This window comes from Varroa destructor, unplaced genomic scaffold, assembly GCF_002443255.2.
Source record: "Varroa destructor unplaced genomic scaffold, Vdes_3.0 BEIS01000003.1, whole genome shotgun sequence".
NCBI lineage: Eukaryota > Metazoa > Arthropoda > Arachnida > Mesostigmata > Varroidae > Varroa > Varroa destructor.
Window position 1 is genome coordinate 33,387,200 of NW_019211456.1, and position 10,826 is coordinate 33,398,025.

The 10,826-nt window shown below is 38.3% G+C and overlaps 1 protein-coding gene and 1 long non-coding RNA gene across 4 annotated transcripts; both read left to right on the top strand.

The window, feature by feature from the left end:
- Positions 1-3,418: 3,418 nt before the first annotated feature.
- Positions 3,419-6,434, top strand: LOC111247628 (uncharacterized). Of its 2 annotated transcripts, none has more exons than XR_015324315.1 (3): positions 3,419-4,173; positions 5,435-5,596; positions 6,314-6,426. It is a non-coding gene; the product is annotated as an uncharacterized LOC111247628 (long non-coding RNA). The 2 variants fall into 2 exon arrangements; XR_002672184.2 differs by having other exon boundaries at positions 3,421-4,173; positions 5,435-5,592; positions 6,314-6,434.
- A 2,256-nt stretch (positions 6,435-8,690) lies between these two features.
- On the top strand, positions 8,691-10,525 carry LOC111246969 (ATP synthase F(0) complex subunit g, mitochondrial-like). Of its 2 annotated transcripts, none has more exons than XM_022797430.2 (3): positions 8,691-8,846; positions 9,668-9,772; positions 10,195-10,525. In XM_022797430.2, exons 2-3 carry the CDS (start codon positions 9,668-9,670, stop codon positions 10,360-10,362), a joined length of 273 nt encoding a protein of 90 aa, XP_022653165.1. In that variant the 5' UTR covers positions 8,691-8,846; the 3' UTR covers positions 10,363-10,525. The 2 variants fall into 2 exon arrangements, with proteins under 2 accessions (XP_022653165.1, XP_086840420.1); XM_086984294.1 differs by having other exon boundaries at positions 8,761-8,798.
- Positions 10,526-10,826: the final 301 nt, after the last annotated feature.

Below are 10,826 nucleotides of genomic sequence, written 5' to 3' on the forward strand. Positions count from 1 at the left end.
AGTAGTAGCCAGAGAGGATGATTTATGCTTATTTATGTACAACGTAGTTGAACGATCCCATGTTTCTCATTGTTTGCAAGACTACTCGTTAATCTTAGACTTGAATGTCATGCGGCTTTTTATCTTGGTCCATCACTTTTTTACGAGACGAATGTGTCAACACAAAAAGATAACGTTGGCTGGGGGGGGGGGGGGGTAGGACAAGTCGAAATAAGGATTGTCTGCAGAAGCTATGCATTTTTGTTGAGGCAAACTTTCACTCTATCCGAGGTCTTGTCCGCTGATGCTTTGCGAGCCCAGATAACACTCAATGGTCATCATTACGTGGACTTAAAGAACGGGCTGTACATTAAAGCGACCTGCAAGCCGTAATGTTGAATCAAGGAGCATCCCTCAAGTTCAGTATGTCTAGAATGAATCTCACGACGAGTGTTTCCTTTCATGGCGGCACATGGTCGTTTCACGTTTATGCTCTCTTTTCCTCAATGACGAAGACGTGTCCCTTGGTCAGGTCTCGCCCAATGACATAGTGACGATTATAAGGGGACGACCGGCTCCAGTTCCAACGTCGAAAGGCTGTTAAGTAAGGGCTGATTTTGCTTTACCAGCTTAATTCGTTCAATTAGTCGCTAGCTTAGTGACTGAACGTGCTCATCGATTACTTGAACCGTCAAAAACAGCCGTCCTATTATCATAGCGTAACAAAAGCCGCTCTTTCTGCGGGGCGCCATAATGGTTAACGGATGCCTTGGTTTCATTTTAGTAGAGTTCCCTTATTAACGCTAGCGAGTGATGTTGACAAAACGTCGTACGCTATGAAAACTCAGTCGTTCAGACCTGATCGTTTGAGCTTACGTATTTGACATGAATCCGCGTTAGAACCTTTTGCACATCACTTGCTGTTGGCCTTGAGCCTTATTTAATTGATGTGTACGCCTCCTACATTCATTCATTTGGTTCAAGGTTTTCCTTTAGAATATGGATTCGTTGCTCACCGATTTCATATAGGATCGTATAGGATAAAGTATCAGCAACTGTAAGTAAAGGATCTATCCAACGCAGTTGCTAATATTTATGACGTAATTCTTGCCATCTACTTCCGCCAATCGTCTCTGGCGACTCAAGCACATACAAGGTACTCCGTTTCAGATATTACCGTTTTTATTTTCTGTCTTTAATTCAGTTTGGCTTGTCTCAGCTGCATATCGGAATCTGTTTTGATGTGATCATGTTTAAGTTGACCGTTTCATACTAAAAGATTTTATATATGAGAAACTATTCTGATTCTAATTTAGGACGTTATCTAAAGTTAGGACGAAATCCCTCACCGATTTTGAACTGTTACTAGGTGTTCGCAGGTATAATGCTAGGTATAATGCAAAAAAATTATTGCAATATGAATTCTCTCATTATGAGATTGTAGCAAAACATTATATAATTCGTAATACAAGTGTACGAAGGAGTGTAAGCTTCTCAAGGCAATCTAAATCGTTGTGACAATCTTGAAAGCACTCGCTCGAAACGGTTAAAAGAACAATCTCAGTAACAGTGACAATTTAAGAGCTAATCAAAAGGATCAAAGCTCCACTAAGTAGTACTCTGCAAAGGGTTTTTTTGCTGCTCCGGTTCGTAAGAGTGACAGAAAACGGAAACGGTCAGTATATAAATGAATAGTTCCTGTACAGAAGGGTGGTTTGGATACGTTGTAGCGAAAAGAGTTTCTTTTTTTTTAATTAATAAACACATCAGCGCTTTCTAGACTTCCTGAAGCTTCTTCGGACGAAAAGTATGCACTTTCCGACTCTCATTGAAAAGCCATCGATGGCAAAAGATTTTGAGACAGCAACCTACTTTAATTACTTAATTTGTGTACCCTCAAACGAGGAGAATCGTTCGCGTGACATTTCGTACACTTTGCCTTTGTCTAAGTAAATTTTTCTATGCGATACCTTGGACACTATTGCACTTAAATCAGGTCTCTTGACTAATTGTTGAACTGCGAATTTCGCAAACCTTGCCAAGTATGCTTCGAAGATTCTTGAATAAATTGAACGATGAAAATAGCTTCAAATCAACAATGACTGATGCCTCCTATACCAGAACGCTAAGTAAAAACATTCTGATAGTTGCTCTTATCTTGGAACATGCTGCCACTCATATTGACCTGTGAGATGCCCCGAAAAAAAGCTACCAGTGTTCAGCTGCTGCAACTTGGTTACCTATATAACAGACATATGACCGTACAAACCCTTATATCGTTGCAATAAAAACTTCAATACACGAAATACTAATTCATGTATTACTTATTTGAGTGTCAGATAGAAAAGGTGCGACGAGTTGTGGGACTTAGCCATGCAGTAGCAACAAAAGTCAAACGCCAGCTTACACCGAAGTTGATCTTTCTTTAGGGGTTCTCCGTGAAATGAACCCTGAACAAATGGCGGTGCCTAGGGCAAGACACACGGCGCTACTGGGTGCATCACACAACGGTTACGATTCATTATTCAATTCAACATTAACAAAAATAGATCTAGAAACTAATTGAAGTCTTTCAAGCCCATGTAAATGAAAAAAAAATGTAGGAAAAGTCATATCAATTGAGAGAACATTAGAAGTTAGCTACATGCACCAAGCTTTTGACATATGTTAAATATACGGGTTCTTTTCCGGTACTAAAAGTCTAAGGTAAGGCTTGCCTTTAACTTCGATTATTCTAACATCTATAAACATTGTACGCAACGACCAGATGTATTCATCATATGGTAGTCACAAAAACAAACTGGTTATACTTCAAAGATTTGGCAAGCTCAAATCAACCTACCATTACAAATATTTTTTAAATCCTTTATCTTTTAATGGTTCATTGTCTTCTTGCGTAAATCAACAAATAAACAAATGGAGAATTCGTAGTTCTTAGGCATCGCCAAGAGAAATATTTTAATGCACAGTTTTAAAACATACTTTTATATAACATATAAAGATATTGATAAATATTACAAAAATATTATAAACATATAAAGATATTAGTAAAATATACATGAAACAGCAGAAATGTAAAAAGACCAGCCATCATTGGATTTTAAGCTTATATTTCGCATGATCACCTATTTAATGCGTCCCCTTATTTTGAGTTAGACGCCATGGAGCTATCGAGTGAAATGTATTTCTATACCTACAATTATGGGGATTGGCAATAGAAGAAAAAGTCTCTAGTCCAATTTTGTACTTATAGACAACATTATCGTGCTGCAGGCAGAAGCAGTCTCGACCTGCTTGTCAGATATTCACGCGAAACTCTGAAAGGCACGCACTGCAAGCCATACCTTCTGCAACTGATCTAACTTTTATGGTGCTCGTTCCATACAGTAATGCCAAATCCTCCGTGAAACGAAACTACACCTATTCTAAATGTAAACATATCTTTTACGTTACCACTTGTATAATCTGGAAACCTCAAAGTGCACAAGGTGAAGCCATAATACGATGTTTTCCCTCACGCTTCGTCATTGTGCCTACATTACGCTTTATGCTCCCACAATGTTATCTCAAAAAATATGTTAGTTGATCGAGCCTTCTTGTTCGTAAATGAAATAACCCAGACTTAGGTTTCCCCAGTCTCAATTAAGTGACAGCTATCGATCACAACAATGCCCTTCATCAATTTAGAAGAGTTATAATGTGACACTATAACAAAAATACGCACGACGCATCCTTGTTATTATCAATAAAAATCACTAACAAAGTGATCCTACTGACAACGCACTTGGGGTACTTCTTTTTTCCTCGCATCAATCATGTCTAACCAATCAGGCGTGCCCCACGACCGCACTCAATTATCCAGCACATATCGGATACCAATTATTGCCGTGACTTTTCGTACAGATCTAGTCTAGCGAGCTGCTTTACCTTGCTGCTCCACTAAGACCAGGCCATTGAAAGGATCTTCGAGTCGACCAAATGTCAAAGCGACGCCAAACTCTACGCCGGGAAGATGAGTCTTCACTGCCCTCAGCATCGGTAAAAAGCGTGCTTAAAAAAACCGCGGGTAGGAACAGAAGGGCGCCACCGAACAGGGTTCGTTTCGCAACTGTACCTGTACCACTGGCAAAGAGTCATGAAGAAATTGAAAGGTTTGAAATTTTGCGCCGAGCAGAACAAAGGTTGCCAAACAGGGTGAGTTTGATACTTTTGAAAGGAGGTTGGCTGCTAAAAGTGAGCAACAAAGAACCGATATTTTAATCATCCCCCAGTCGAAGGCATCCTAGTTAGTCTGAGATCGCTGGTGTTGTTACCGTTTTACGCTTCTATACTATCAGTAAAACTTACGAGTCAACCCGTCGGCACATTTTGTTCGTCATAAGAAGCTAACACGCCGAATATAAAATATTATTCTAATCGTCCTGTATGTAGCCTTTTTACAATTGATCTCTGACGGACTCAGTAACAATTGAGCAGCCGAACTGCGTTGAAACATAGATATTCTCTAATGCTCTAAAAAGTGTGAAAAAATAATAGAAAATACGTTGTAGCCCCTACTCATGTTTAGTCTAAGCAGATGGCTTCATCAAGCCCTTTACTTCTGTATGCCTTGCAACTTATGCCATAGAGCGATATGAGCTAAGAGTTGGTTCTACAAAGTGTTCTAGCTTTAGCAAGGCTACAGACCTTGAGAAATGCCAGCCATCGTAAAAGAGTTAGAGTTAACCCGATACATAAATAGAAATCTTTTCTTTGTAAATAATCTCACTACTAATAGTCCGACGTGTGACATTATTGCAGGCATTTAATCAATTCAATTATGTTATCCCATGGTACTCATTTGATTGGAAGACTGTCACAAAGTGTATCTTTATTCTTTATATTTGGTTAAATTTATCCGTAAGAATCAAGGCACTATAACTATTATGTTACATATTTGGTGGTGCGTTTTCCTTTCTTTACCGACGAGTAATGCGGATGTATTCGATTTTCCTGAACAAGACACCCTTAGGCCAGCACTATCCAATATGACTATGAGCGTTTATATTCAGATCATTACAAAACACCTGTCAGCCATTTAACAATGACCTAGTTTAATACATTTACTCTACGAAGTACGCATAAAAACTATGACTTCCCCTGGGGTTGCTCATTATTCTCAACAAATCTTCCACTAGTCACCTGAAAATAGCACACAAGTAAGAAAAATAACACGTAGATACTGTCTGTCCTTATTACCCATCCATAAATTATTGTCCAACGATAACTCTTAATGTTGTGGAAGTTGGACACTATAAGCATAGGGGACCTTTCGCTAAATACGTCCTAGTTGTAAATAATAAAGAATGCAACTAGAATAATAATAATAATGCATTTTTATTGGGCATTTTTATTTAACCGGAATCGTTGTTTAACTTTAATAAAAACCGTGCTGCTGTAAATTTTCATTGAGCAGGATCATCCACACTCCTCCAGCGATTCGAGTGGAACTTGCAGTTTCTAAAGGGCATTACTTCTAAGAACAAAAGCTGAAATCGATTCCTCGCAAAACTCAGCACACCCGAACAGTTAACAGCGGCACACTGATGAATACCTTATGACTTGTCAGTGATGGTGCGTAAGTATGACATGCCTGTCGTCAATGGCTTTACCGAACTATCATGAACATTGAGTTGAGAGCGAAGACAACCTAATGTCCTGGTAGACGAATGCGCCTTGTTGTGTTGCAGTTTTTTATAGGTTTATATATATGTATGTATATATACAGTGTTTTATATGGCTTGAAACTTTCCAATGGATAAACAATCCCGCTCCTTAACCCTCACCTTAACCGGTATACGTCGATATGCACGCCGAATGTTCAAAGCTTGAATCTACGAGACTGCGTATAGCTGCTAGGCAGATTCTCCGACTTTTGCCATTTTGAGCACTGCAAGCCTAATTACTCACTATAAGTACTTGGAGTACCCACTCATATTAGGACAATGGTAAAATCAGTATCGTGAATACTAAGCCCTTTAAATAGTACCTTTGGTCAAATTCAATTTTTAAAAAAATTAGTCCGAAATCAGTATCCCTGACGTTTGCTAGTTGTTCTCAATTGTTTGGTAAATGGTGATTGTTGGAGCAGTCATATTGCGACTTCCGGTTTTGATGGTAGTGGAATATTCCTTCTAAAAATACGCGATATTGAGATAAAATGTAACTACTCCATTTCAGTATATTTCAAAATATACCACGTCACAAACAGATTAGGACTTCACACGACTCGACATGTAGGATTCGAATAGTTGTTTAGTGATAAGCTAATACCGTGTAATTCTGCTTTTCGCAGGACATGCCGATAAATTCTGCCATAGAATAAAGGGCACAGAATTACGCAATGCGGTATCCAGGGAAGACATGATAAAACTACGACTAATCGAATTAATAAAATTGATTGTTATAGAGCAATATGTTGTTGCTTTTCATTAGCTGAAGAATGCATTACTTTTGATTGATACAGGCCGTAAATTGATAAGTTACACCGGCGTGAGCGACACGAAAAATACGTGACGTAAATCGAACATGCTGACGAAACTAAAATAGTGTAAATGACTGTAATATAGAATGGTTAAAATGATTGAAATGACGTTTAGTTTGCACCCAGTTTGGAAGCAGTGAACATGCGTGGGCCGTGTCAGCCATGTTCTTAAGGTATATCGTGATAATCAGTGTAGAGTGCAGTCGATTTACAGAATTAATATTCTCTATAGCTCGAGTTTTTCTACTAGCATTTTGGGTGGAACTTTCCTATTATGGATGCACGATGAAGCTTCTTCAATTTGGCTATCTATAGTATTAGAACCACGGAGTCTGTTTAGTGCAGTGATAGCTGTTTTATAACGATCCTAGCAGATCTTCCAAAACGTCTTTAGTCGAATATATGCTATATCTTGAAAACCTGATTTAGCATAAAACATGACAAACATTAATCGCACACTTTAAAGTGACGCCATTTTAAAGCGGCACAATATCTCGCAACACTCTTTTATACTCGGCGTGTAAATGTACTCCTTTCCGAGAGAGACCCTTCATTCGTATATCGCTAATCGGGCTTTCGACAGGCAAGCTTTCCTGAGACATAGAAAATCCTAAGTGGTTTGCGATCGCGACTTCCATTTTGGGACTACAGCGGCAGAGAATGCTCACTGTAGAAATCTCGTATTCGGTTCAGGTTCTACCACTAGAAACGTCCATGCCATGAGTTTAACGGGTTTCGGGAACCTTTTTACCTCACGTAAATCAATAATATAAGAATTGAACAAATTAATACAAAATCAAACGTAGAGACGCCCACTTTTCTTCGCTCCCATGTTGCAATAATGATCCGTTCTTGCATTGAATTGTGACTTGTGATTTGACTAGTTACGGTAATGGCAGGTAGTCACGTCAGTGCGTAGATACAATTGAACCGACGGAATATTGTATATAATATACTGCTGCAAAAATGTATGGTATTTCGTTTGGCGGTCTAATGTGGGTGTGGTCTACTATGTCTACTATATGAGTTCGGGCTCGTCAATCACGGCACACGGCACGGTACTGCCAACGAGCGCAAATACTGAAAAACTCACAGATGTAAGCCACTTCTGTCAAACTGTAATGATCGACTTCACAGCGCGAGAGCTATGGTAGCAAAAATGCAAAGACAGCAGTCGCAGGCTATCTGTCAATCAACACTTTACGACACTTCACTAGATATTGCTTTTATAGGTCACCGCTTTCTTTGAAATCTCAACAACTTCCTAATAGAGAAACTACTCAAATCTAGACATGATGCAGAAATGATTTTTGGGAACTCCACGACTCTCGTAGCCAGACTTCTACAGAAGCGGTGTACATCAGCTATTGTTCAAATAACAGAATAAAGTCATAAAATCATAATGCTTACGTGGAATTCGTTATATCACGCTTCATACTGAACGACGACGATATATATATTCGTGTTGACAATATCGAGAACGATTTTAACGATTTTGATCATTTTCAGCGGATGGGTAGGTTTCGGCGACCAAATATTAGTCAGCTGTCTTAACGACAGTATCGAATGTAAAATTCAGAACATTTATTTAGTAGCAGGCCTGTGTGTTCGAGCGCCTGAGAGATTTATCCACATATATTACCTGTTGATTGTCCTATAAATTAACACTTGTAAGCTTTGTTATCATTCGAAGAGTGAGGACATATATCCTGCCTACAATAGAGTACTGCAGAAAGGCCGAAAAAACCTTATCGAAATACTTCTAACTATGCTAATTGCCAGAGTCGTACACAAATGTATCATAGCAGATAGGCTGATATATGAGCTAGGTGAAAGGTGTACCTACGTGTGTGCGGCCGGATTTGGAAAAGAGTAGGATAGATTTACTTATTACTCTTGACTAAACCAGGTCTTCTACGCGAAACATTGAGAAACTTTTACACGAAACGTGACAAGTGTCAAAAAGCTCATTTGAATTTTTAAAAATACGAAACAAAATCCTTTCAAGACTTTCGAATAAACCAGGCTGTTAAGTTCAATGTTGAGTACCAAAATAGTTTAGTAGGTTTGGAAGGTTGCAAATCTTTTAGATTACTCTACAGTAAAACAAATCGTGATATACATGCATACATCATGATTTATTTTAATCGCATTTTTACCCCCTTAGGCATGTAGTTTTGAATTATTGCGCACTTTCCCCTGTGCTGTTCAAACGGCTTAGGGTATAAAAGCTGACCCACGCGTATTTGCAAACATCCGCAGACGACCACCCCATCGTCCCTGCTGAGATCGGAAGGTCAGTTAGATTCGGCAATCGGAAATTTCTCTTTAAAAAGTTGCAAAAGTGAGTGAGTTATCTCTATTTTTATACATCTTAGGATTTTAACGAATAAACTTTGCTAATGATGTTAGCGATTTTGCACTTCCTGGTGTTTCTTTCCCACTAGAGGTAGCAGCATGAGCCCTGTGATGTTGATAAAGAAATTATATCAGACCAACGTAACGCATTTTAACTGATAGCATAGAGATTGCGATTCTCTTCATGTCGAGAATTGTAGAAGTCGAAAACGCGTTTTTTAATAAGTAGCTACTCTGTACTACTCACGTGGGAACATGGTCGAACACATTGTTTTTGCAGTTATTTCTGAAGAGCGTAGTCGTAACTTTGGAAATTTGAATGCGTGAAACCTCACGTTTTTTCTGTATGAAAAAATTCTAATTAGATATGATAAACTTTTAGTCGATCTGTGCTTTAGGCAAAAACCCAAATGTCCGTTTTGAATTGTTCTTGTCATGAATAGATCTTAATGATTACGACATTGTGTGAATACCACAAAAGTCTGTTTGTTTGTTGCTACTGTGCCAAACCAAGCAATCATTTTCGTATCTCTGTACTAAATATACCGGTAAAAGCGAGGATAATTATCACCTTTGTAAGAAAATTTATATAAACTTATATAAAAGTTTAGGTAAACACCATTTAAGTATGAACATTGCACTCTGCAAGCGTTTGCTATTATTCATGAATTTGTTTTTCACTTGTTTCACCTGTTTAGAAGGTTTGTGTGTATATATGTGCTGCCAACAAAATATTTTTTTAGTCAATGTATTTCAGTCGTAAATTATGTGTGTATGCTTTTGTGCTCTTTTTTTTCTATCTTACAGATGTCTGTGGCTCGAGCCGTTTCGGTGCTCAAGCCAAAAATCGGCACTTTCCTGAAGTACGCTCGTGTCGAGCTTGTACCGCCTTCTCCTGGAGAATTGTCTCAGGTAGGGCTGATATGAATCAATAAAAGAAATATGTGAAAGTACGGATAACAATGTATCGCTCTGCTTTGTTTGATATTTTTAATAATATATGCGTAGAATAAAAGATTTAACTACTATAGTGACAAATATCATTTCATTCGACCATAATTCTAGCAGAATGAAGTATAGGTTTGACATTTTTAGAGTAAAACAAACGTATATTGAAATATGTGAACACTGTTTTTATTTGTTTACGTTTTCCTCGTGCCTCGTAATTCTGTTAATGACGCTTCAAATGCCTGGTAGAGTTTCGGCACATGTGGCACTCTATCGTCGATTAAAATTCTTAGTTATGAATTAACTCTGAAAGCAGATTGCGCGAAGTTGTTGAAAGTTGACTACAATATACGTAGTCTTATTTATTGCTCTTTTTATTTAAATAGGTGTTTTCAGGCTTCGGTCAGCTGATGCGCTCGGCACGAACTGGCGCGTGGAAAAACCTGACGGTGAGAGAAGCTACCATTAACACTATTGTCGGACTTGACGTGGTCTTCTGTTTTTTCATTGGAGAGTGCGTAGGGAAAAGGTCACTTGTTGGTTATAATGTTTAACGAAGCCAGAATTACACGATTATAATAGTAGGAGAATGTCAGATGCCTTGAGGCGAATGACGTTCGCGTTCTCGAATTAAATATATATGAGCGCATAAACGCTTTAGAAGCATTAAGAATGAATAAAAAAAGGATATAATATTTGCTGTGTAAAGTAGTAGTACTAACAGTGTTTTTAATTAGCGGTTGCGTCGTTTGTCCTGCGCGAACTGAACGCCACCTTCACTATATTCACGGATCCAAATGAACGCTAATAGCTAAATCACGAAAATCATTTTACAAACGTGAATTGAAAACTCTTTCCGCTAATCATATGAAACAACAGGTGAGACACCGTAGGTTGATTTCAGCTGGATTCGATTTACCTTCTATTAAATATTGCAAACTTATTGAAACTAGACGTGTCATCATATGTAAATAATTAGCATGCTGTACACATGATACGCGTGCGTTCAAAACTATAT

Bases quoted from the DNA above. Each gene is read 5' to 3' on its own strand.
- LOC111246969 (XM_022797430.2), top strand. From the start codon at position 9,668: ATGTCTGTGGCTCGAGCCGTTTCGGTGCTCAAGCCAAAAATCGGCACT. The intron at 9,773-10,194 runs GTAGGGCTGATA...TTATTTAAATAG, and splicing joins CTCCTGGAGAATTGTCTCAG to GTGTTTTCAGGCTTCGGTCA.